The sequence below is a fragment of the Argentina silus genome (genome assembly GCF_951799395.1).
Source record: "Argentina silus genome assembly, chromosome: 14".
Taxonomy (NCBI): Eukaryota; Metazoa; Chordata; class Actinopteri; order Argentiniformes; family Argentinidae; genus Argentina; species Argentina silus.
Window position 1 is genome coordinate 15,833,360 of NC_139668.1, and position 27,626 is coordinate 15,860,985.

The following is a 27,626-nucleotide window of genomic DNA, read 5'->3' on the forward strand; positions in this document are numbered from 1 at the left end:
GTGCCATTTAGGACACTGCTGAAAAACTGAAATTGATACGGTGTATTCCGTAGAGACGCTAAATCTTAAAAGTCATTGCCTCATTACTTATACAGCTAGAGACATTTAGGTCATACCTGCACTGTGAACAAATCATGCTGAACAAAAACGTAGTCTTGAGCTAGTGGATTCATGCATACAGTATGTGAGAATAACAGTCTCCTCTTGCACCAGTCTTCTGGGCACCCCTACAACGGACACTGTTAGTCAGACGCAGCTGATGAAAGATACAGATACTATGAATGAATGACTCCTCTAAAGTCTGTCCCCCTGTGTCAACAACACATCCTCTCTTTGCCTTTTTATCACTGATTTGACATTCCTCTCACTGGTCACTACGGTCCTCCACTGCTGGTCACCTCGACCCCAAATCCAACCTGCAGTTTTGGCGAGAGGGCTTTCTCCAGGGCTGCACCCCCACTGGTATATACTGTAGATAAGTGCCCTACCCAGGCTCTTAAACCTACCCCCCCCCCTCCCCCCGCCCCCCCCCATCTGTCCATAACTCTGAATCCATAACCATCTTTCAGTTCCACCTCAAAACCCACCCGTTCTCCCTAGCCTGTTCATAAATTCCATGTCATTGCAGATCACGCCCCCCCCCGCTATATAAAGAGCTATATATGTTTGATGTATTATCATTATTATTATTATTATTATGATAATGAATGCATTAGATAGAATGGTAGAATGACTGCCGCGTAGTTTAATGAAGTGGCCCCTTAGGAACATGTCCCGATGTTCAAGGGTATGATTGGGTTAGGTATAGCTGACTGTGGATCAGCTGTTAAAGGATTACTGTTGGCAGGCTGAGCTGATCATAGAGATAGAACAGTTTTCTATATCCATGGAGCAGATGCTCAGAAGGGATCAGCCGAAGTGAGCCAAAGCTTACAGGTGGCATTTTAAAGCTGTGTTTAATGCCTTAGTTGGGACAGGGAGATGGTTATTGTAAAGGAGGCAAAATAAGGCTGACTCCCCTTGCTTATATCCACTCAGCTGTGATGAGGACAGACACCCATGTATGCTCCCTTCTGTACAGCTTTCATCTGTGCTGTCTTTTTAGCCCAGACACTGCTGCTGACAATCCATCTTAAAACTCTTCATCTCAGACAAAACCCCATCGACCATCAGCCAAACAAACATGACATTAAGCAGCTACATTCAAGTTATCATCTCATATGGCATTGTCCGCATCGAGCCATGCAGATCTCATACCATGGTATCTACATGACAGATGGGGTGGAACATGGAGTAAGCTCTACTTCAGGCCACTTTAGAAGAGTGAAAACGTCTGACATAACTTCTGATCTTGAGGTGAACTATCCCTTAAATCAGTTCAGCTACAAAGACAACCACGCAACTCTCTGAAAGACGCAATAGTGTGGCAATGAGTGGATACGTACGGCAGAGAAATAATAATTCAAATACCATTTATTCTTCCTTTTCTTAAAGTATAATTTTACAGTGTGCTGGGTTTGTACAGTGCTCTAAGGCAGATTGGGGGGCTTAATAACCATCCATGCATGTTTCTCAAAAAAAAAAAAAAAAAAAAAGAACTTTAGAATTATTCAAAATCAAAAATCAGAAGGAAGATCTGATCCTGAATTGACACTTTACAAAAAGAAAACAAACATAAAAGGAAAGACTTTGCCGTCTTAAAATGATAAAGCATTCTTAAATGGAAGAAGAGAAAGGAGAGGTGACCTGTAGTGCTTTGGGGCAGGGCCTTGGAAGGGTGACATCAGCCCTTATGGCTTTCTTATAATGCCCCCTTATAGGTTCGAGACTCATTAGACTCAACTCCCCTGTTGTGAGGGTCCGGGGCTGCCCATTTTCTCCCAGGATGCTTTGGGAGGTGGTGGTGGGGGGGTGGGGGAGGGGGGGGCAGTTCACTCTTCACTCTTCGTGCTTCCACAGCTTGTCTGTATAGGCCACAGTTTTGGTTTTGGCAGACATGTTGTCGGTCCCTGGGGCAACGCCATTTAATGTTGGCAATTACACTCAATAAGATCTGGTTTCTCCACCAGGAGATCTCCTGTTTATGACTTCTTTTTTTTTTGCGTGCATTACGTATTTACAATGTACCATAGATGAAGTATCAGAAAAGCTACAATGTCAAGATTGCTTTTTCCATGCATTCTTGGTAGTGGGCGCATGGCTGTACTTCTGTGCCAAAAAGAGCAAAAAAACGTTTAAGTGTCAACCGAAGCTCCGGAGTTCAACGTCACACCATAGTCAAAACTATAGTCTGCGAAAACAGTTCAGGGCAGATAGAACTCGGAACAGTTAATAAGTCTTTTAAAAATAATAGACAATAATAGACAAAAAAAAAAAAAGTTCCTCTTCAAGTCATTTCTATTACCTTTCTTCTGCTCAGCAAAAACAACATCTATGACATTCAAATAAAACAGCCTAAGAGTCTTCATATCCTGGGCTTATCTTTAAACTGGGAGTTTGGTAATTTCAGACAATTATACCCCAAAACAGAAGAATTACAAACAAACCACACATTCATGTTGCCAATGAAACACAGTATCTACTGGTGTTGACAAAGGGAACCGAAAAAAACACTCAAAAAGCACTTTGCTTAGCGAGTCAGTTTACCAGCAGTTATTCCAGAACACAACCCCGCTTAGTACGTTTCATCTGTTACTCTTAACCGACAAAGAGTTGTAAGACTGCAGCTTGTGTTCAAGTAGGACAATAGAAGAAATAAGAAAGACAACCAAGAATCAGCAGGGGTAAATCTGAGAAGTTCCTCTTGCTTCAAAATATGTGCAACCACGCACCCCGCCACTGTAAACTTGTTCACACGCGGGTGACACTGTTTCATCACCCTTGAGTCAAAACGTCCTCTCACTTTTAAATGACAAAAAGAAAGTGGCTCTGGATGGGGAGGGGGGGGTGGGGGGTGGGGGGGTAGGATAACGACTAAGGTTTCAGAATCACTCAATTCTCTAATCCAAGGCCACCCAGCCTAATGACGATACACAGTATAGTGGTAAAGAAGACGACTACGCATCGGACATGGAAGTAGTCAAAAAGACCCTGTCAGCTAAACGGTCGGCCAGACCTCACCTCCATGCATTAAGTACAAAGCAGAAAAAAAAAATGGTTGTTCTTTCCTTCCTTTGTGGTTTTTTTTGTTATCGTTGTTTCGTCCACCGTTTTAGAGTCAGAGGAGTGACTGCAGCGACCAGCATTGCTGCTTCGTTAGAGTGAGGTCGGGCAGGGGACACAGGGTTGGAAGGTTGTTAAACTGTCCAAAACATGAACATACTATGTACACCTTCATCCATGTTGTTTAAGCTTGCTGTCCCATACACCGTCGCCTCTTGTCTCCATGGTACTGAAAACACATTGTACGTTGTCGCCTGCGGGCGGGCAGAGGTTCGTTCCTCTGTTTTCTGACAGCAGCACTGTCTCTCTGTATGGGGCAGGGAGAGAGAGAGAGAGAGTCAAGGCTCTTCCCGCTCTGGAATATAGAAAGGCTCAACGAGCAACGAATATGGTCCAGGGGTCAGAGGTCACGGGATGTGGTTTCCCAGTAGAGAAAGTGGGGGAGCGGGTGCTACGGCCTGGGTCTCCTCTCAATCAATCAATCAATCAATCAAGTCAGATGGTCGGTGAAGAGATCAGGCGAAAATGGTGCACAGACAAGTTTTGCGATCTGTGGGGAGGTGGAAGTTGAGGTTGGACATGGTTGCTGTTGTGTTGCTACTCTTTCGTCTGGACGGGAGGGGCTACCCCCTCCTCAGTGGTCTCCCAGGTCTCCTGTGCTCTCTGGGGGGGTCGCTGGGGGGTGTTCATGTGCTGAGCAGCCGGACCCGTATATGGCTGGGCGTGGGGATGGTTATTCTGCTGCAGGGAGGGGGAGAGAGAGACAGGATGGGACAGTCAGCACTGGGGAGAAATAGGCATTTTCAGTACAGAAATACTGTGAGGTCTGGGTCCTGAAGTGCGGTGTGTGTGTGTGTGTGTGTGTGTGTGTGTGTTACCTGCTGATACTGTGTGCCTGGAGAGTGGGGATACAGTGCAGTGTCCTCAGGTGGAGAGGAGTCGTGATCGTCTGGTGCCTCCTGATCATCTGGCTCCTGAAGAACAAGACCAAAGGAATCAGCCTGATTCATTACAGTACCATTCCAGAAAACAATCAACAACTAATTCATCATTGTCATTTGTTTGTACGATAGTTGACAATGGCATTTTGCTCTCCCCCCGCCTCCCCTCTCTCCCCCCTCTCTCTCCCCCCTGCCCTCTCTGTTTACCTCTTCAGGGCAGAGTTCGCAGGCCTTGGCCAGGGTCATGCGTGCGCTGTGTGAGCGCTCCAGGAAGTAACCGTTGGAGGTCTCGTTGCTCTGGACGGGAGGGGACCAGTTGTTGTAGGTGTACTGGGGGTTCCCCGTGTACGGCCTCCTCTCCAGCTCATCCCCCAGCCACTCCACCGCCCACGTCCACTTACGCTTCAGGTCCCCGTTACTCTGCGCACGCGCACACACATACATACGCACGTGTCACACACACACACACAAACACAAACACACACACTTCAAACGTTAAACTTTGCACACGCGTTTGCACAAACGTTTAACTTCTGCACATGGGCACAGCATTCAAAATGTGTCATGCCTGGTCTACTATTCCCACTGTATATCTGGGTGATCTGATAGGCCACAGGGAGGGTACCTGAAGTATCTGGTAGGCCACAGAGCAGTTGCTGAAGAGGGCCACCATGCACTTGATGCACTGGTAGGCCCGTTTCTGGTAGTGGTTCTTGGAGCGCTGGATGGTGTCAAACAGCCCGTCCCGGTCGTCAGGGATGCCCTTCAGAACGTTGTGGATCCTGAGCAGAGGTTGCATTCAGTATTGCTATAACAGAACATAACATTCACATTTCTCATGGAAATATTGACTACAGGAGGTTTGAGGAAGGGCCTTTCTCCGGAGCTCACCTGTGTGTGTGTGTGTGTGCATGTGTGTGTGTGTGGTCACCTGTGTGTCTGCCAGGAGTCTTCGATAAGTAGGATCTGAAGCAGCAGGTCCAGGTAGGGCCTCAGCTCATAGGTGTAGGAGTATGCCACCTAAAGGCCAACAGGTAGACAGGTAAAGGAAACACACTACTCACCTGGACATAATCAACTGCATTGATACAAAGAGCACATATCTACACAGTAAGATGAAACTAAAATAATGGCTTCAACCACCACTTTTAACGATTTAAAGAAAAGGCATTACCGTACCTCTCTTTGTGCACAAATCTGGTAAATTCTTAGTATGTTGATACAATGTTGGCATACACGACACTTAAGCGTCAACTCCCACCTGTATAAAGCCAGGCCTGTATGGAGCCAGTAACCCCTTACCTGCCAGAGCAGTTCACTGAGAACAGTGGATGAGAACTGGGGGTTTTCCCAGCAGCTGAAGCGCAGCAGTTTAACAGTCTCCTCAGAGTTGCTACAGTCCTCAATGATCTTCTTCACGTAGCTGGTCCGCACAAACAGGATCTCTGCCACCAGCTGCTGTAGTGGCATAATGGGAGCAGTCAGGTTGGGGTCTCCATACAGGTTGGCTAGAGCCACGTTACCTAGAGAGGGGAGGGAGAGAGGAGGGGTGGAAATGTGTGTAAGCCATAATCACATACTAATACATTCTTAATTTCCTATAATTAACCATATTGCTTTGCTTTCATATGTCTACCGATCATCTCGTCAGGTAGCACTTGTGGCACTTTATCTGCATTGGACTGTCTCGTAAAAAAACACGAAAGATGATCAAAAGCAGCCCGGCTAAAAATTTGATGTCATATCGTTGGTAGATTACTTTTTTTCTACATTTTTCTCCAATTCAGAGAAAGTGAGAGGGAGAAAAGGAGAAGTAGAGAGCGTTTATAGCAGCAAAATGGTATAGAGTGAGACAGACAGACAGACAGAGACAGACAGACAGAGAGAGAGAGATAGACAGACAGACAGACAGACAGACAGACACCACAAGGGAGGGAGTGATAGAGAGACTGACCGTTGATGGAGGACTGCATGCGTGTGGACAAGTCACAGCAGCGCAGCAGCTGGGAGACCACGGTGTAGAGCTTTCCCAGTTCAGCATACTGGTACTTAATGGGAGGGCCTGGCCCCTCATCCAGAGCCACCAGCATGAAGGTAGAAGGAACACTCAGCTTCAACAGCTGGGTCTTCTCTGCTAGACCTGCGGAGGGTGGGAGGAAGAGAAGGAGGGAAGGAGGGAGGAGGGAAGAGCGTGGCGAGAGGGAAGGGAAGAGTGAAAGAGGGATAAGAGATGGAGGAGGGAAGAGGAACGTAAACAGGGAGAGAGATGTTATTAATAATTCACCACAAACATTCATTAATAGCGTTTTTTTTCTTCTAAATTTCCAAGTGATCTGGTAAAAAAAAAAGAAAAAAAAAAGTAATTTCACTATGAGAACTAGTATGTCATTAGAGATTTAGTCAGTCCTTCAACCACAAATGACGACATGACATGACACACACACACTTACCCAGATTAGCATACATGACGAAGAGGTTGAAGTACTGTTGGAGGTGGCGTCCATGTTCAGACACCTCCCTCCTCAGCAGGTTCAGCACAGCTCTCAGCAGGTGGTCACTCATGCTCAGGTTTTCGCATGCCTAACACGGGGGTCAAAGGTTAAAATATTATTAGCATTATACTGTATATGACTAGTGGCACACCGTCCTACGGATGGTCAAAAATCACTGGATCTGATTCCTGTGACTAAATGTTATCAGGCTACCTGTATTTCAGGCCTCACCATTTTGACAATGGCATTGTCAAAAAAGCAGAAAAAAAAGCAGACAGTGGAAATGAACAACCCTCCAAAGGTGTCATGTCATTCTAAGAACAGGTCACAGAAAAGGTGTGTTTCACATCCCCTGGCTATCAGCAATTTTCCCTCCTGTCTCGTCAAGTACATTTTGCACTGACCGTGTAGGCAAAAAGAAAAAAGAAAGAAAAAAAACAAAACATTTCTAGCTCTTATAGACATACAAGAGCCTATTATTTAAAAGCAGCCCAGGGACAGTATTATTTGAAAGCCATTAACCAATAACCCTAACCGAAGTATGAGCTCCTAAAATAGGAGCATTAAAAAGAGCATCCTGCAGAGTAGGTCTCTCTCCACCTCACAGTCTCGCACCCTGGGCCCAAAATTGCTTCTGCTAAAGAGTGCTGCGCACCACTAAAAAATTAATGAAATTTCAAAACAGCGGAAATTCGTAGCCCAAAAAGTAGCCCAGTCACTGCTCACGGGCAGCCCAGTTTATTTGAGCCCAAAATCACGACAATCGGCTTAGAATTATAGGAGGAGATCCGTTGCATTCCCCTTGAGCTTACAACATTATATCATAGATTATTACACACACACACACACAGAGCTGCATCATTTTGTTTTCTGCAGGTTCCCTTCAATGGTCTTAACTGTTAAATGCTTAACTTTATCTTCTCTCCTTCATCTGCACTGATCTGACATCCAGCAGTAGGTGGAACCAACATGTCTACTGGGAATCGTCCACGTCAGACACCCATTTAGAGCACTGAGATGCACTCTCCCTCCCTCCCTCCCTTCCTCTGTACCTGTGTGGTCCCCCCTGGTGAGCTGGCGGGTGCAGGGCACGGCCCGTCCTGCAGGGAGAAGTGGGCGACGAAGACGATGAGTTTTGAGAAGGCCCCCCTGACCTCGGCGCTGGGGCACTCCAGCAGGTACTCGGAGAAGCGCGTGGGGTACGCAAACAGAACGTTGTGAGCAAACCAGCAGCGGACGTTCTTACTGTGGCGCAACAGGATGCATAGGGCGTCGTACCTAAGGGAGGGTAGAGAGAGAGAGGGAGAGAGAGAGAGAGGGAGAGAGAGAGAGAGAGAGAGAGGGAGAGAGGGAGAGAGGGAGAGAGAGAGAGAGAGAGAGAGAGAGAGAGAGAGAGAGAGAGAGAGAGAGAAGAGGAATAAAGGTTGCGTGGAGAAAGACAGAGAACATTTTATTCAAAAGCTCTAGTTTTGAACAACTAGTGTCCATGGAGTTAATGGTTAATTATTGTCACAAGCAATGTTAATCCTCGTCACCCACTCACCAGTCACTGGCAGGACCCCGGACTACTTTCTTTGTGTGGAATCCTGTACTGAACAGGAACCTAGCAGCCAGCTGTATGCTGATCATAGCGATCTCCTCCGCCTCGGGCAGCAAGTGATCCTGACCTGGTGACACCAGAGACAGAAGGCTATGAAGACAACAGAGGTGTTTCACACCATAGAAGGTGGAAGGGAATTCAGACTGCAGCGTTGCCATCTGTACAGTACATAGGGGCTTCCTCTCCTCATCTCTTCTCCCTATTCTGCACTGACATGAAAACAAAGAAGAGGTGAAAGCAATATTGTGGACGCCACCTAGCTCTGGTCCGGGGGCATCCGTGTGGCAGATTGCTTTCACCAGTCCGCTTCCTTAAAATCAGTGCACATAAAGGAAGTAGCACTACTTCCCAATGGTTTAGGAGTATCGGTAGGGTAACCTGATCCCGAGATCGGTGGTTAGGGGGCAGGTACCTGGGGGTGGGTTGAGGTAGACGCTGTTGCAGGTGAGCAGCTTCTTGACGAACTGGAAGTACTCCAGGCTGAACTGCATGCGGCTGTGCATGAACTGCACGTTCTGCTTCCTCACGCTGCACTCGATGACCCCGGGCATCTTCATCTGGCAGGGGTCAAAGGCAAGGTTAAGAACATCACATCAGTCATTTGTGCACACACACACACACACAGTCACACAGAGGGTCACACACACACACACACAGTATCGTCACCTGTCTTGCCGTGGTCGGCTGCGACACCGTCAGCTCCGAGATGCACCTGGCCAGCTCCGAGTCGGCCTCAGCCCCTCCCACCACGTCCATGCGTTCGTAGAAGAGGATGTAGGCGTTCCACCAGCGCTTCTGCCTCCTGTACGACATCCTCTTCATCATGTGGTCGAACACCTCGCCCATGTACTCCCCTCCGAAGCACTGGCTCTTCATCTCCTCGTCGTCGTCCATCTTGCATTCCGTCACGTCCCCGTCGTCAAACTTGTACCAGCGGTCCCTCTGGCCGCTGTCGCCTCCGCTGAGGTCGCGCTGGATGATGTAGGAGTAGTAATGGCCACCGCTGGCCTGGCCAGAGTGGACCAGCACCCCCACCAGGCGATACCGGGAACTGCAGCCCGGAGGGTCGGGCTCCGACGGCTCATTCTGCTGGATCATCTGAGAGAAGGGAAAACAGACGGGAGGGGTTGAATGAGTAAAGTGACCCCTGGCTAAAACTGTAAAATACATATTGGTGATGTTGGGGTGAATATGGGTGATGCTGTGCTGTATGAGATTATATGACATTGTATTAGTTCTCTACCTGGCTCTCAGGGTTAGGGTTAGGGTTATACATTGTATTAGTTCTCTACCTGGCTCTCAGGGTTAGGGTTAGGGTTATACATTGTATTAGTGTTCTCTACCTGGCTCTCAGGGGTAGGGTTAGGGTTATACATTGTATTAGTGTTCTCTACCTGGCTCTCAGGGTCAGGGTCAGGGTTAGGGTTATAAATTGTATTAGTTCTCTACCTGGCTCTCAGGGTTGCCATCGTCCCCCTCGAGCTTGGCCACCCCTGCAACGGTGTAGGGCTCCATATCCAACTCCCTAGGAAACTCAAAGTAGTCGTTGAACTTGATGGCACACTCCCTCTCCCAGTCGTAGTCAAAGCGCTTTAGCTGGATGGCCAGGACTGGGGGCAACTTCTTGATGAGCAGGCGCTTCACTGTGTCCACCTGTAGGGGGCGATAGAGAAACAAAACAGAGCAATAAGAACCACATAGGAGTGTACTATAAATTATCAATCTAACGCACTTGCTACACTACAAATCTGATAATGTTCTCATATACCATTGTCACATTTAGCAGATGCTTTGGATAAAAGTAAAAAATGTAAAATGTTGCAATGTCAAAAATGTAAAATGTAAATGTAATATTGCTAATGAAATTATTAAGAATCAAAAGGCCCATACACAGAGCGCAAAAAAAAGTCATAATCTCACTCGACCCTACTCCTCATGAATGCAAATCTTGCCGGCTGAACTAGTAAAGCGCAGGTCAGCTGATAAACACAAGATGGGGAGAGAGCAGTCAAGCACCTTCTTGTTGCACTTCTCACAGTGGTATGCATTCGCTCCCTCCAGCAGATCTCCTTTGACGTACTGCTCCATGGAGTCCAGGAGGTTCTGATGATTCCTGATGTCCACATTCAACGTAGTGAAGGACTCCTCACACTCATACCTGTGAATGGAGAATGTGTCCAGAAAATGAGACCCATGTTTCAGAAACCAGAGGCCGTGTGGGATCCATGTTGAATCCACCCCGCTGTTGGAAAGAGAGTTACATTTTGGCTAAAAGTCACCTGTGTGGGCAACCCTGGCAGATCTTCTGGTCGGCAAAGGAGCCACCCAGAACCCGGCTGAGCATGGAGGAGTGACCCATGGCCTTCAGCGCCTCGTCCAGACTGTCCACCAAAGAGTTAAAGAACTCCAGAGCATCATGTTGCTCCCGTAGGTTCACTGGCTCTCCCCATAACCTGCAGGGGGAGGGGGGTTATTTTATACAAGTCATTAACAATTGATATGTTGAAAGCCTGCACCATAGACAGTTTCTTGAACTTCTTCTCAGGCATGATATTCACTTCAGACACAAATGTAAATGTATGTAAATGTATGTAAATTATGTAAATGTATAAATGTATGTAAAATATGTAAATGTGTAAATGTATGTAAATTATGTAAATGTGTGTCATAGATTTCAAATGTATTTTAACCGCGCGTGCTCATGTCAACTCACCTAAACTTTTTCCAGAACCCTCTGGGCACGTAGTATTGTAGCCTGGAGGACGCCAAGTGGCCGAATATGACCTGTAGGTGGCGCAACACCCCGATGTTGTACTCCTTCCGGTCTTCTGACTTGCTACCCGGCTTGTCGTCAAACTGGTGGTGGTAGCTGAACACCTCGTCGCGTTGGTCAGCGTTGCTCTGAAGGGGAAAAAACAACCCAAAAAAAGCACTGCCGTCACCACACAAATGATTACTCTGAATGCCTCCAGGCAAGATCGTTCCCTGACCCTAATCATACCACACACTGTCGCTTTGGATAAAGGCGTCTGCTAAAAGCCATAAATGTAATGGAACGATGACTGGTGGATAGATGATTCACTTACTTAAACAAATGTATTTGCTCTAAGTCGCTTTGGATAGAGGCGTCTGCGCTAAATGCCATAAATGATTACTCTGAATGCCTCCAGGTAAGGTCACTCCCTGACCCTGTTCCTACGGTGTTCAAAATCACCTCGTTCTCCTGCTTCTCGTCACCGGACATCTCGTCGTCCACGTCGCTGCCGGTGCCCTCGATGGCCAGGATGCCGTTGCGGATGGGCGGGATCATGTAGAGCTGCTGGATGACCGAGTTCATGTAGCAGGTGGCCCCGGCGTTCTTCAACCCCACAAAGCCTTTAGTGGGCCGCGGCCCCACAGGGGGCAGGTACTCCCACTCTGTCAGGGTCTCAGAACCTGAGAATGAATGAATGAATGAATGAATGAATGTCATCATCCTTCCAGGGAAAAAAACTATTCTATCTGGAGTTCACTACGGACAACACATACACGGCCCGAAGCGTCCCTCACACTCACAAACACACATTTGAGTAAAGACGAAGGAAAGAGGAACGCGGTCTAATAAAACATCCATTAACACATACGCTATTTGAGTGCTTACCTAAATAATACATGTCTGTGAGTGTTTCAACGATCTGCTTGAGGTTCCTGACGCAGCCAACCGCAAGCGCCACCAGCAGCTCAAAGCCAGCGTTGATGGAGGCTGGGCTGCTGCAGACAGGGATGGCCTGCTCTGTGGGAAACTCCCCACTCTTCACATACTGCAGGTACACGTTTGAAGCAGGGAAGATGAAGTCATCTATCAGCTCCTGGAGTGAGAGAGGGAAGGAGGAGGAGGAGGGGGGGGGTTACCCAGAGAACTAACTATACAGTCTTGGCCACCAGATTGAGCACCAGAAATCTCAAAGATCAGTCCATCAAGAGGCTGTAAAGAGGAGAGGTAATCTCAACAGTGACACAGTTGTATTTGTATTCACAATAACGTGCCACACACACCCTAATGAGGTTGGCCCCGCCTTTCTCACAGCCGATGTAGAACTTCTTCTCTGGAGTCTGGAAAGCTAGCAGCTCCTTGGTGACCCCCAGGTGACCTTCTAGAATGGTCTCTTCCACCCCGGTCTCTCCCGTCCGCTTCACTTCATCCTGGGATCAGACATGAACCAGAGACAACGTGATGAGCCTAACCCTAATGCTCGCCTTGATGATTTCCATATGGTTTCCTTGGTTGAAACACAATCACAAGGTAAAAGAGGCTAACGTCATCTGCAGGAGTCATGTCTACAAATGAATGACTAGATATACTGTAGATACTCTGATGTCAGGCAAGGCAATGCAAGTTTACTTATATAGCACATTTCATACACAGAGCCAATTCAAAGTGCTTTACATAAAATAGATAAAAAGGAAAGATAAAAAAATAAAATAAAAAAAAGCATATACATATATAAAAAAAAAATAATAATAATAATAAAACTCAGTGCATTTTAGGGTCAGAGTGCAATTATTAGCATCACGTACCCTGATCCGTTTGAGCCAGTCGATCTCGTTGTTGAGCAGCACCTCTGCGTTGGGCAGGTTGATGTTGCTGTTGTAGGCGTAGTTCAGTAAGTGCCTGAGCAGGGTGAAGTAGTCCCCAGCGTGCTTCGCCCTCTCCTTCGCAGTGGTCTGGAGGTGAGAGGGAAGACATACTGAATTGAGGGGGAAAAAAATAATACGTGGCGCAGTGCAATGATTTTGCTGTGGCAGGACGAATACAGGGGAATACAGGGGAATATAGGGGAATACAGGGGAAACACCGAAGGCTGATTCTCACCCCTAGGACTGTGAAGAGAAGGGTGATGAAGAAGAGGAGAGGCCTGTGTCCCATACAACACCTAGTGGCCATGAGGAAGAACTGCTCCTGGGCCATCTGCCGAACAGACCTGCAGAACACAACAGAGGTAAGTCAGAGGGACGAAGAGAAGAGCAAGCGTACCTTTTCAAAACAATATATCGATAGATGGATGGTGCTAGAACAATGACAGGCAGGCAGGCAGGCAGGCAGACAGACAGACAGACAGACGTACTTGCTGTGGCAGTGCAGTAGCAGGTCTATGATGAAGGTCTGCCAGGCCTTCTCTTTACCGAGCGTGTCCAGAGCCGTGGGCAGGAGGGCAAAGCAGAGGGTCATGACCTCCAATGCCTCACAGCACACCTGCTCATCCTCCCCATCTGGCTCCTTACCTGCGTTGGTCTACAGAGACGCACACACACACACACACATACACACATACACACATACACACACATACACACACATACACACACATACACACACACATACACACACACATACACACACACATACACACACACATACACACACACATACACACACATACACACACACACACATACACATACACACACACACATACACACACACATACACACACACACACACACACACACAAATGTATAAGACACCCTGACTGCCAGGGTCTAATAATTAAGATTAACAATCTATCCAAAAGACTGGATCCTGGCTAGAAGCATTGGTTTGTTAACTTTATATAGTTAACAGCGTAAAAAAGAGAACCACGACTGTTTCATCACCTTCTCGTAGATCTGGCTGATCTCGTCGTTGGAGCTGAAGACAAGCTGGACAGTGCCGCAGCCCGACGCCCAAACAATCTTCTGCACCGCCCGGATCACACAGATGTCTGGGATGTACTTAGATGCCTGGAAGAAGTTCTAGGGGGACACATCCAAATGAGGTTGAATCAGGGTGATGCTCTGAAGAAGGCCTTGCAACAGCTTAGCAGAGTAAAAGTATTTAATTTGCATTGATTCAAAGTGTGCAGAGAAGGAAATTAGTAAAGAACAGCAGACAGATAGAAGACACACTTCTGGTTTAGATTAGGCTTGCTCTCTGGAGACCTGGCACATATTGCCAACACCTGCACTGCAGCAGGTAAATAGAAGCAGCAGACGACGCCTCTCTCACCTCGTCAGAGATCTGCTGGGCCAGGCATATGGCCACGTTGCGAAGCATGCACTCGGAGGCGGGGTTGGGGATGTTCTTCAGGGCACTCTGGAGAACCAGGGCCTGATCATGAGTGGCCTGGTTAATCTGGACCCAACACAGATTAGGATTAGGAATAGCAGGTGACTGTTCACTGACTTCGCTTGAAACATTGACATTGGTGCTAGAAGCCAGACAAGGAGGAGGCTCCGAGTGACACACCAGGCCCACCTTAACTACTGGGATGAGATCTAAGGGCGATAATTTACCGGTGATGCGGGGCTTGTGCCCTCCACTACGGGTTGGCAGGCCTCGGCCACAGCCTTAACGTGTCCGAAGCCCACGGCGGTGAGCAGCAGCTTGGCGATCTTCAGCGCGTTGAGGTACGCCCCCCTCCGCGTCTCCATGTCGGCGCTCGGCAGGAAGTTGTTGCGCGTGAGCATGCTCAGCACGAGCGGGAGGCCACCGCTCTTCAGGAAGTTGTACTGGAAATCGCTGGCATCCTCTCCCAGCGTGCCACTGGCAGGCATGAGCAGCGCATATACCACCTGGGGGGGGGGGGGGGTAAGAGCAAGAGCAAGACACAACCAATCACACCACTGAGTAGACAAATGGCCCACTGAAGACCATGGTGATCAAGACCTGGAAGACATACATACAGTACCAGTCAAAGGTTTGGACACAAACTTGCCAAGAGTGTACAAAGCTGTCATCAAAGCAAAAGGTGGCTACTTTGAAGAATCTAAAATATAAAACATATTCTGGTTTGCTTAACACTTTTTTTGTTTACTACATAATTCCATATGTGTTCCGTCATAGTTTTGATGTCTTCAATATTAATCTACAATGTAGAAAAAAAAAGAAAAAAAGAAGAAAGAAAAACCATTGAATGAGAAGATGTGTCCAAACTTCTGACTGGTACTGTACATGCGACACAGTGTGGTGCTTGTTACCCACCTCGGTGAGATAGAGCACTTGTGAGGGTGAGGGGCCAAAGAAGCGCGAGTCCAGTGTGGGACTGAGGCTGTTCTCCCCCAGCTTGGCATGGTCCAGGCAGATGGCACGCAGGTTCTCCACTGTGCTGTTATCTACACAGACAATAATTAAATCAGTCAGTCAAGACTCATGACCTTCATTGGTACTCACAGTGTGTGAGTGCGTGTGTGTGTGTGTGTGTGTGAGTGTGTGTGTGTGTGTGTGTGTGTGAGTGTGAGTGTGAGTGTGAGTGTGTGAGTGTGAGTGTGTGTGTGTTTACCTGGGGGCATGAGCTTCATGAGCAGCCTGGCCCCGTCTCGGAGCAGAGGCATGTTGAGGGTGCAGCCCAGATCTGCCACCTGCCACAGGAAGGAGATGTAGCGCAGGTGCAGAGACATGATCTGGAGGGAGAGACGTGGAGATGGTGAGGTGGAGAAAGATGTTACTCTGAGGACTGAAGAAAGTCCAATAGACAAAGTAATTTAGGTTTCTGTAAGGTGTGTGTGTGTGTGTGTGTGTGTGTCTCACCACTCCAGGTAGGCAGCTCTCCACCTCGGGGTTGGGGCCTTCGCTGAAGTGGTTGCCATGGTTACCGGGCGAGCCGGTGGAGGAGTCCGAGGAGCTGTCGGGGCTGGAGGGCATGTTGGGGCTCACCTGGGTCAGCTTGGCCGTGATCAACTACAGGAGAGAGTGAGAGAGAGAGAGAGAGAGAGAGAGGGAGAGGGAGAGAGAGAGAGGGTATTTTATAAACAGTAAATACACGTGTAAAGGATTCATCCTGTAACATAACATTCTCCAGTGGTAATTAGGAGGTACCCCAAATCACATGGTTTCAATCCAATGGCTTTGAAGCCGAGGATTGCTCACCGTCTTGTCTTTGAGGTTGAGCTGACCAATCAACTTCCTGTCGTCGGCCGGATCGACAACCTCCCCACCAATGAAGAGCTCTATCTTGGTGTGTGTGGCATTGGCCTTGAGCCTGGTGAGGATTCCGCGGCGCACAGAGCCGATGGTGTCGTTGGTGTGGGACCAGATGTCCAGGTCGTCCACCTGGCGGCCCTGGTTAGGGAAACGCATAATCAACGTGATGTGCTTCCCACGGAACGCCCTGAGAGAGAGAGAGAGAGAGAGAGAGAGAGAGAAAATGGTAGGGGGACGATAGGAGAGGGGTAAGTTAGAAATTTAGGCAGCCAAAAAACTCTCAACAACCAAAATGGATGGCAATCCTCAGTTGGAGAAGGAACTTGAGTGCAACCCCTCCATGTACTATAATAAACTACATAAGCGGGGGCACACAGAAAGGCAAGTTTCTGTCTGTGTCTGTGTCTGTGTGTGTGGGGGTCTGTGTGTGTGTGTGTCTGTGTGTGTGGGGTCCTACCTGGACATGGGCAGTATGGTTCTCTCCTCGTGGTAGTCGCTGTCACACTCGTTGATGTACTCTTTGAGTACGGTGAGCACTCGGACCATGCGGATGGCCTCCTGGCGGGCGCAGTTGATGCTGTCCTTGTCTCCGTCCAGCACACACAGCGTGTCGTAGGACGCCTTCAGACGGTCGAAGCACGACTGGATGAAATCCTCATGGATCTCCACCTGGTTCACCACGCACACACAGGGTACACCGTTAGCAGTCTTAAAGCAGTGTAAAAAAAACTGCAAACCATGTGCTCACTTCAAGTTAGTCATGTGTCTTCGGTAAGGAACAGGGGTGCTGCTGAACGTCCTTGACACCACTTTACCTGGTTGACTTGGAGCTTGGGGCCCAGGTTAGTGTAGATCTCCTTCAGCAGGTCGATGGCTCTGCTGGCGATGTCGTCACTGCCCTGGATCACCACCTAGAGGGAGGGCAAGGGGGTAAATGACGCAAGTCTCCCTCCCTTCCAACAATGCAAAGCCTCTTGGCTGTTCGTGGAGGATTAACAGGACACCCAGGAATCCTCTGGTGACAGTGTCCACTCTCCCTCCAGAGGTAGCTCAGGCCTATGAGTGTTGGGTTTATAAAGCTTTATAACACAGTGCTATAAAAGACATTATAACAATGACAAGAGGCTACATAACTCACCCTCCAGAGGTAGTCCAGGCCTATGAGCTCCAGGTCGTCCATCATGTAAGCCTTGCGTTTGGCCACCAGCTTGCCCTCCCTGCAGTTGACAGCCTTGAAGAACCTCTCGAAGCACTTCATGCCGTTCTCCGTCAGCAGAGACGGGTCCAGCTGCAGAACGTTGTTCTCAAAGAAGTCCTTGTTGATGTCCGGGTCCAGGTCGGGCTCATCTCCCATCAGCTTGGAGTACCTGTGTAAGGTACAAGCATGTTGGTAACCTGTTCTGGAGCCGTGTTTGTGTGTGTGTGTGTGTGTGTGTGAGAGAGAGTGTGTGTGTGTTCTTGGAAAGTACCATTTGAAGCAGGCCTCGCGGTCACACAGGAAGACGGCGCTTTCGGCCAGACACCTCCAGATCTGCTTGGCCTGTGGAGCACACAGCCACAGCTGGCCGTCCTTCAGCAGGAACCTGGAGAAGGCAGAGACAAAGTGGAAGACGTCAGAAACAGACAGTCAAACACACACATAGAGAAACACGACATTAACCTACACACGCCTCAGAAACAGACAGTCAAACACACACACACACAGAGACATGAACCTACACACACACACACACCTCAGAAAGTTGAGTCTCTCCTGGACCTCCTGCACATGACTGTAGCGACTGCCCACCCGCACTGTCTGGGGGTCGAAGTCTGGATGCTCTCCTGAGGACAGGACACACACACACACACAGACACACACAGACACACACACAGTTTCTTGGTAAACACAAGGTAAATGCCACCTGAAGCGGGACTATGCACAACAGTGTTGACCAGGCCCTTCTAGACCCACCTTTAGAGAACTGCCTCATGGTCTCCATGTAGGCAGACAGGTTCTCAGCCACCAAGGTGACCAGGGCGTGATTGTGCTGCAACTGGTTGATCAGGTCATGACGATAGAACACATGAGGACTCCTCTGTGTCTGACTACAGGATGGAGGGAAGGAGAGAGAGGGGGGGGGGGGGTAGAGAGGGAGACAGAGAGTCAATGAAATGATCATCTCTATGCAACATTCAGTCGCGTATCAGTCACAATAATCAAGTGTCCTCCATAACGATGTAACCTTCTAGGTCCACCATGTGTCATAGCCAAAATCTTCTCACCAAATAACTAACTTATCAACAAATCCTTACCTGAGGTTCTGAGGTGCTTCACCGAACAGACTACATATCTCTCTGATCTGCTTCAGGGCAGGTATGACCCATTTCTCGTTGGTGCGTAGCTCCTCAATAAAGCGATCTATCCACTGGATCTTCTGTGTGTCTCTGTCCTGTTGGCAGAACATAGAGCAGATGTCATGTGGTGAAGAGGACGCCATGCACATACTGGCTATACATGCCCAGTCATCATTTCCACATGAGCAACGGTGGTTGCGTATCTTGCCCTCATTCGAGTATCTTTGGTGGTGTAAGTCTGTGTAACTCCCACCTGTGAGCAGCTGTAGTCCAGCATCTTGATATCATTAGAGTATCTTTGGTGGTGTAAGTCTGTGTAACTCACCTGTGAGCAGCTGTAGTCCAGCATCTTGATATCATTAGAGTATCTTTGGTGGTGTAAGTCTGTGTAACTCACCTGTGAACAGCTGTAGTCCAGTATCTTGATGTGGGCGCTGAGGGCCTGGTCCATGATGTCTACCGGCACGTCGTCGCTGTGAGCCAGGTTCCACAGCAGGTTCAGGACCTTGTGAGCCATCACCCCATCCTTATCGTCCTCCGCAAGACGCCTGATCAGCTCCAACAGCTTCTCACGCTGCTTCTTGCTCGCATTCGTCCAACTCGCCTATACACACACACACACACACACACACACACACACACACACACACACACACACAAACATAAGCCTCAGGTGAAGTGTGTGTGTATGTGTGTTAGTCTTTAAACTAGGGCTGTGACAGTCATGGATTATTATTTATTTTTTTCCACCTAGAACCATGTAACCGACGGTTACCGTGTCAGACAGACACACACACGATACAGAACTCATGGGGTGGTAGCAATATGGTGTGACAGCCCATTTGGTTCTGCAACATAACATTAGACAGTGTGAATAGTGACCGAGCCTCTCCTCACCTTGAAGCAGTCGAAGAGGTGATCAAGCTGCTCTGGAGAGAAGTCCCAAGCCAGCTTAGCCAGAAGGTCATGAACGTTCTTCACAATGGCCTCGTGCTTCCCAGCCTACCATTGTGAGAAAAGAAGTTAGGGATACCGGGGAGTGAGTGAGTGAGAGAGAGAACACACACACACACACACACACACACACACACACACACACACACACACACACACACACACACACACACACACACACACACACACACACACACACACACACACACACACACACACACACACACACACACACACACACACACACACACACACACACACACACACACACACACACACACACACACACACACCTGTGCAGCCCAGATGTTGTCCAGGTCCTGCATAGTCAGGGCTTTCTCCTTGATGACGAAGCGAAGGATCTTCTCCAGTTTCTCCACATACTGCGGCTGGTGCAGGCTGTCCCTCAACACGATGGACAGAATGTGGTTCTGCTGGATCCACTCCTGAGAGAGAGAGAGAGAGAGAGGGAGACAGAGATGATGGATCCCCTTGTCAGTTCTATCATGGCCATCTAGCAATGGCAGGTTAAGAAGTGAGTGAGGCTCACCGCCATGCGTTCTGCTGTCAGCCACTCCTCCTCCTCCGGGTTGCCATGCCGATGCGTGTAGTAGGACACGCTGGAGATGACCTTGTTGACCTCGTTTAGTGCATTCATTTTACCGTTGAAGGAGGAAATTTGCAATAACCTGTGAAGGAGCCAATCAAGGACGTGACAGGTTGGGATTACCGTTTACATAGTGAAAAAATGAATAGGCAGAACTAGTTTTGAATACACAACACAATCGAAACAAAAGACAAAATTACTCTTACCTAAGAATCATCTTTAACCTGAAGATTTCTAGGTTCTTCACTGTCTCCTCCTGCCCGGGTACCCTGGAAGCCAGGTTCTTCAGGGACTTGATGATCATCGACAGGGCATCGTTCTTGGCCTCGTTCTTGGCCTCTTTCTTCAGCTCCTCGTCCGTGAGGTTCTCCAGGAACTGAGGAACCATCTCGATGACAGGGAGGAAGTACTTCTTTACAGTGTGCAGTGTCAGGAACTCGTAACACTGCCCAAAAGGCCTGGAGGGAGGACATGGACGGACACAGACAGACACAGACAGTTAAAGAATTGACAAATTAAATAAGTGAATGAGCCCAATTCCATTTCAGTGCTTAGTGCATGTGCGTACTTGATGAGGGCAGCGATGATCTGTACGTTGAGCACCTGACCACTTATGAAGCGATCGTGCAGAGTCTGAAACCCGTTCAGTGTGCCAAATTTATTGATCAGGTCTACCAGCCAGCCCTTAGAGAGTACGGGAGAGAGAGAGAAAGAAAGAGAGAGACATCAGTCACAGCTCAATAACATTTAGTGGTACTGAGAAGACTTTAATTTTTACTTCAAGTACAGAAATTATACTGGATTTCACATTTGCAAAATCTCTCTTCCGTTGTTATGAGATCTGTACCTTGGGTGAGCGGGGGTCGGGGGGACGGGCGAAGAGCTCGTCATCGGCCAGCTGAGCCCCAGCAGGGATGGTCTCGGAGGGGCGCGTGCCGTTGTAGATGTGGAACTTGCAGTGGGGGTTGGCGGCCATGGCGAGCAGCTCCAGTAAGGGAAACCAGTCCTGCGAGAGCTTGGCCACACACAACTCCACCAGCCGGTGTGTGTTATTGATGATGCACCTCTGGAACATTTGATGAAATGATGCAATCAAACACACATTACGTTTATCCTCTGGCGCTGGGTGGTGAGAGACTTAAAAAAAGGCGAATAGATTATACCGCTTCTATACAACGATATACAACCTGTTTATTTGTTTTATTGATCTTTCATTTATACAGCTAAAATCAGCTTATGGGGTCATAAGTCAGGTCGAACACCACTCAAAGTGCATTTCTCTGTGTGTGTGTTCTGGTCTCGGACCTCAGAGGACGGCACTTACGTGAATCTCAAATTTCCAGCCACTCACTGCCTCGTCAGTGAGGATCTTCGTGAACGAGATGGTCAGGCCGTCCCTGAAAAACCTCTGGCACGCCTCACACTTCACATCCAGCCCTGGAGGGAGGGAGGGGGGGAGGGAGGGAGGGGGGGAGGAGAGAGAAAGAAAGAGAGAGAGAGAGAGAGAAAGAAAGACAATAAAAGAAGGAAAGAAAACATAAATGCCAATGTTCCTCCATCAACTCCTGGAGGGCTATAGGGTGTGCAAGTTAAGTCAAGCCCAGCATTAACACACCTGATTCAACCAATGAAGAACTTGAGGCTTACCTTTTTTACAAAGGTCTATAGCAGCTTCAAGCAGAACCTCTAGTTCCCCCTTTGGCAAGACTGGCACCACCCAACGAGGCCTAAAGACAAAAGATAAGAAAAAGATGAGCACACATGACAAACGGACAACAAGACTAGCTATGAAATTTGGCCTTCAACTGTTTATCAAACTCCTTCAAAAGGCCTCTATAAAAGCACTAATTACCCCCTAGGCTTCCTTTGAAGCTGCATGACTGTCCAGAGCTCAATCTATACACCTAAGCTGTTTTAGGCATGTTCTCAGAAGCAAAATGTGTAAGGAGGTATTGAAGACAGGTGGGTGAAGAGTTATCCAGATCTGTGTGTGTGTGTGTGTGTACCTGTTGATCATGTCGTCCAGCTTGGCCAGGTCTGTGTGAGGAAAGGCTGGCTCCTCCTCCTCCAGAACAGGCGCGGCATCGCCCTGTCCCTGCTCCTCTGCCGGGCTCACTGGAGACGGCTCAGTGGATGAGTTAGGGGGCGTCTGAAACACACAGACAATGGCACATTCAGAACAAACACACAAATACTACAAACACACACAACATCCACACACACACACACACACACACACACACACACACACTCTCATACCTACAGACACACGCTCACTGACACACAATTTAAGACAAAGATACACTCTCTTAACATGAACACACAACAAGCCCTCAGTCGGTCACACATCAACAACACACACACACTCGGGGCTCCAATTAGCTTCGGCTAAAGAGCGCTGTGCAACACTAAAACCATGTGCAAAGTGCATCTGCCCCGACCAACACAAACTTTGCACCAATATAGGCAGGGCAGTAGATGGACGTTTTTGGAGGCCACAGGGAGCTGGTATATTCAAGCACCTACAGTATGACATTCCACGTTCAATCATTATACTTATTATATAATTACCAATAGGCGAAAATAGACACTTCTTTGATCATAACGGCAGCCGTTGTCTCCTGACGGGGATTATCCCTCATGCCACCAGTACATCCTCTAGAAATATTCGTAAATAGGCCAAGTGTATATTCTCGCATTACAACATTCTGTGAAGCCTAAAACATCGAAGGACCAATTTCGCACACATCATTTGCTCTCTGTGCCAATTAAATCACGGAAACGTGTCTAATCCATGTCTTTGATGGGGAATAAAATCAACTCGCATATCAGGCCTACGTAAGTCCACCCCCACACTGCATGATCACCCACACTGACTATTGAAATCACGCGCATCGCTGTCTTAACAGGTTCGAACAATGCGCTACACACTGATCCAGCAACCCTGAGAAGGCCCACAATAGGTTATTGTAATAACAACCATACAGCCCTGACGGGGATTACAGAGAAGAACCAAGGAAGTAGGCTACGAAGTGACATAAATAAATGCATGTATGCAGCTGTGAGACTTCACTAAAGTGGCAGGAAATGACGGTTATGAGTGGGGGTGGCGAGAGATAAAGGATAATTGCCTATTTATTTAGCCGAGCTCAAACGATAAGAAACATGAGAAAAGTCGTGACAGGCTCGTTAAACCATTACAGCACTTGGAGACGCACAGCAGGTTGAATCTGGCACGCCACTGGGGGTCCGTTGAGTGCGTGGATTATGATGTCACAGGCATCATAAGGGGGGCATTTTATCTGACAAAAATGCTTATTCCATTCCAACAGTCGCAGTGAAATCCTGATTGTCGAGCACAATGGACGTCTTCGTATAACAGTGAATTATCCCCAGCCCACTCATTGCCGAAGAGTTTGCTGCATGAAATTAGCAACCGAAACTTTGCTGAATAAAATGAGCAACTAGGTAGTGTTTAGTGGTGTTGCGCAGCGCTCCTTAGCGGAAGCAAAGCCTCTATAAAGGAAGCCAGTTTAGTCCGTCGGGCATCTTGAGACGAATTAGAAACTTTTCCTTTCAGTTTTTCATATCACTGAAGTGTACAGAAACATTTTGCGCGGTCATTTGACCATGTCTTAAAAAGATACTTCATTTGTCTCTGTCCTATCCTTCCTAGCCTCCCACTCTACTCTTACACACACGTTGCCAGGGGAAACGGCGCGAGAAAAATGCAATCCTAGCAACGCAAACCTAGCAATGACAACTGTCAGCAATGCTAATCTGTAACCGCATGATAACTGGTCAGAAATGTATCCCCACATGGGACTGGCACCATCTTCCCAGTGTCTTGCAAAGTGGAGTGGCATATCTCAATACAATCTCTAGTGGATGCAAATTGAGAGACTAAGCCTTACTTGCCAGCGCACACGCACACACACACGCACGGGAAGGCGTGAAATGGGCCTTTAAAGTTCAGACAAATCTTAAAATCAAACACTCTAAATTCACAGAGCGTGGAGGATTGCTTCATTATTAAAAAGTGATTGATTAGAAATGAAGCCCAGCGGCATCGCCCTACACCCCCCCCCTTAACGTAGCTTATTAAATTCTGTGACAGTGATTAGGCTTCCGCCATTGATCCTGTTCACAGCTCAGTGCCTCTTTAAATTACAAAGAGCTTCCCACAACTTTATAGGATGAACCAGCCGTGAGTAACCCAACATGAGTAATGCTGTTTCATACAAAAGCACATAGGACATGCCATGGCATTCTCGTAGACAGGAAGACATTTTGGAAAGACAATCACTCTGCGTAGGATAGGACAGATATAGAAACAGACAGACAGACAGACAGACAGACAGACAGACTCACCTGGTTCTGGGTGGGCGGGGCCTGGCTCTGAGCGTCGGGTGCCTGGCCCTGGCTGTCATTGCCGCCCACAGGAGAGCCGCGGGTGGTGGCCGTCATACTCGCCACAGGGCAGATCTTTGCAATCTTGTCTGCTTTAGGAGGCCCTGGCCAGGGGGAGAATCACTGCCTGCTCCTGGGCAGGGACGGAGAACCAGCGGCCAACCAAGAGGGAAAGCTCCACCTGAGGCTCAGGGAGGGTTGCAGAGACCATTGCAGAACCTGAGGGAGGGACAGAGAAATGGGGAGACATTCATTTGACCATTAATTTGGGAAGCCTGCACTGACATAGACAGTCAATCTCTTGTCTATGTTATTCAACAAGAGGCAATGATTGGAAGGTAGGTCAGGGCAGTTTTCCCCAACTGCAAACACAGGTGCACTCAAAGGCCATGGGGTTGTCTATGTCTCAGTGTCCAACTCCACACGATCAAAGAGTGAGAAGACCAGCTCAAATGACTCTCACTCAGTCACTATATGGGTCTGCTAGACCACATGCTAATCTGCAAGCTTGATTACAAGGGTGAGAGGTTCGCGCGCACACACACACACACACACACACACACACCCTAAGGCAGATTGGCAGACACACCACCACCTTAGTGTTACCTCTCATATTTCCAGTTTAGCACTGCTTTTTTTTTTTTTTTATTATTCGTACGTAAAGTACCTTATACTCCCGTATAACCCAAAGGGTTCCAGGGTTCTGTGGATTTTTTTTCTGCTGGATTGCATAACAAATAAAATGACGCTGAATTAACGTGAATAAAAACATCATAACGCTTTCACTTTCGTTTTTAATAAGCCTCAAAAAACCCGTCCAGCCAATACACTATACTGAAACTAGTGGCAAAGACAGTTTGACTAATTAAGACATATTTACATGTTGAGATATTTGGACAGCTAATAATGGTTTAACAAGAGCTTGCCACAAACCGTCAACAATGTGTGAGGCAAAATGAGACCGTCATAACTGAATGATCATATGTATAAACTACTGATAAGTGGCAAGCGAAAGCGTGAAATTATTCCTGTCACAATCCACTTCTTTGATCCACTGTTTTCGTTCTGGCGACATGGACAGATATCATGAAGTAACCTGAATCATGTCGGTTATTTCAGGAATGTGTCTTCAGAGAAATACAGCGGCCGCAAATAAGCCCAGAAACAAATGTCAAGTACTTCATGAATGTACACTTTCCAAACATAGTACATACTGTTTGGAGCCTGCTGTTCAGTAAAATGTATGCAGTAATCCCCACATTTTAACATACTACACCTCATTCACTGAGAAACCGTCAACTGTAGCTCAACCATGTTGTTCAAAGTAATTGGTTCACTTTCGCTAGTACTGCCCCCCTGTTTACCTGCTCCATTGAACTGTGGCACTAAAATAGGAAAGGACTTCCTGAATAGTGTGCAGTGAATTCATACCACATGGAAAGGCGAATCTAGTATGACATCCTGGCATTTTATAGATATTCCACTTATTTAAATTTCGCATACTGCAAAACTTTCTAATCTTGCGTAAAGAAAACGCCTACTAAAATAAATAGGTCGCAGTATGAGCATTCGGACGTGGCCAGACACTCAGTAAATCTAATGTGACTAAACTATTAGTGCAATTTTAGAAGATCAGGACAATAGCCTATGAATATAGCCAACTTAGTTAGCTAACACCAAGGCCCTGTTTGACCCAAATGCAGCTAGCTAGCACTACACAGCTGTGTTGGGCCTGCTACTGGCTGCTGCTTCACACCGTTCAGCCTGGCTAGCGCAACCAGCGCAGCTAGCCAGCTCTAGCTGTCGCTCCGGCGGTGTAACAACAACAGTCAGTGCATAGGTGGCTGAACAAACACAAACTACTGGCCCCGTACCTTTCAATCCTACTACTGCCCCACGAAGTAGGCGTCTTGTTGTCAGCTTTGAACTGACCTTGAACTCTTAAAACCGTCACATTCAGCCCCAAATGCAAACATTTAACAGGTTGGTAGGGAGACGTCAGCCATTTTGCCACAGACAAAAATAATACCGAAAACAAACCGGCATCTCAACACTTCCTAACACAGACAGCACACTCTTTCTGTCAATGTCAGGCACCTTGTATGTCGTTTTTCAAATGCGTGCTACACCTCACCCCATTAATCTGTTGTTAGTGAGTGTACACTGTAGAAAATTGCAGAAATAAAACAAAGACATTTAGCTAACTAACGTTAGCTAACCAGCTACCATCACTGCCTGGCCAGTTAGCCAGCTGACAAATGTTACTTACCAGAAATTTGATGCAACTTCCTTGTGTTCACTTTAATCCCGTTAATAAATGAATCTCTTTATTTGGGTTTCTCTACGTCAACGTGTCTTATGTAGATAGTCTTGCATTCATTCGGGACCATGGCAAAGATCTTGCTTCCTTGTGTTTTTGGTCTGCACTTGGGTGTTTTTCCTGCGTCACCATAGACCCCCCCTCTCTCTACTTAATCTAGCTCCGCTCCTGACAGTTTTCTCAGCCACTCAGCTTCAATATGGCGGCAGCGCAGCTTTTGACAGAACGTTATATTATCCGCAGTTATGAAGGCAAAAGTGACCACAAACTTGTGCCATCTTGCTACTAACACATAAGGTGTCAAACCTCTATGACCTCTCGTTAGATCGATTTCAAGACCCCTCAACCCAAGCAAGTGCTCTACTGTAAAGTCGAGGCAACAACAACACTTCGGATTGTCGGTTTGCAAGCAAAGTAGTTGTGAGCGGTCTTGAAATTCATGTGATATATTTGGTTGACTTGAGTTTGCACTGTCTTCAGAGTTCCCCCCCTTAAGAAAGATTCGAAGTAAGATGTATGCTTTATAGTTTAGCATTTAATTTGTTGAATACCTTGTGCACAGTCTTGGAAAAGAAACAGAGGAATACATATTGGTTAACACAATTCATCTTTCTTTTTTTTTTTCCCCCGATTATCCAACTGCATGTAAAAAGCATGGCTGCTACTGAGTGGTTATGAACATGTCATATAAGAGACACACGTGTGAAAACCCCTTGATGAAACACATCCAGTGAAAACATGATATGAACAATTTCATTGGAATGGTTGAAGATGATTGGTGGCCATAACATACACAATAAATAATGTCATCAATGTGATGATGATGATGATGATGATGATGATGATGATGATGATGATGATGAT

General features: G+C 47.5%; 1 protein-coding gene across 1 annotated transcript; it reads right to left on the minus strand.

Moving 5' to 3' along the window:
• Positions 1 to 1,455: 1,455 nt before the first annotated feature.
• Positions 1,456 to 26,855, minus strand: LOC310815174 (ubiquitin carboxyl-terminal hydrolase 9X-like). Its single transcript, XM_083684846.1, has 48 exons — positions 26,712 to 26,855; positions 24,404 to 24,661; positions 22,039 to 22,181; positions 21,680 to 21,759; positions 21,357 to 21,469; positions 20,880 to 21,098; positions 20,601 to 20,716; positions 20,239 to 20,490; positions 19,976 to 20,114; positions 19,719 to 19,871; positions 19,369 to 19,473; positions 18,869 to 19,075; positions 18,430 to 18,566; positions 18,089 to 18,222; positions 17,868 to 17,958; positions 17,604 to 17,717; positions 17,273 to 17,501; positions 16,950 to 17,045; positions 16,592 to 16,803; positions 16,081 to 16,321; positions 15,742 to 15,891; positions 15,494 to 15,614; positions 15,196 to 15,326; positions 14,508 to 14,786; positions 14,221 to 14,346; positions 13,830 to 13,967; positions 13,301 to 13,467; positions 13,048 to 13,156; positions 12,753 to 12,899; positions 12,231 to 12,377; positions 11,836 to 12,043; positions 11,410 to 11,630; positions 10,909 to 11,096; positions 10,475 to 10,648; positions 10,212 to 10,353; positions 9,645 to 9,848; positions 8,862 to 9,293; positions 8,608 to 8,752; positions 8,139 to 8,262; positions 7,648 to 7,873; positions 6,554 to 6,683; positions 6,058 to 6,243; positions 5,406 to 5,626; positions 5,035 to 5,123; positions 4,729 to 4,885; positions 4,311 to 4,523; positions 4,041 to 4,136; positions 1,456 to 3,903 (listed from the first exon to the last, which is right to left on the minus strand). Exons 2-48 carry the CDS (start codon positions 24,497 to 24,499, stop codon positions 3,760 to 3,762), a joined length of 7,692 nt encoding a protein of 2,563 aa, XP_083540972.1. The 5' UTR covers positions 24,500 to 24,661; positions 26,712 to 26,855; the 3' UTR covers positions 1,456 to 3,759.
• Positions 26,856 to 27,626: the final 771 nt, after the last annotated feature.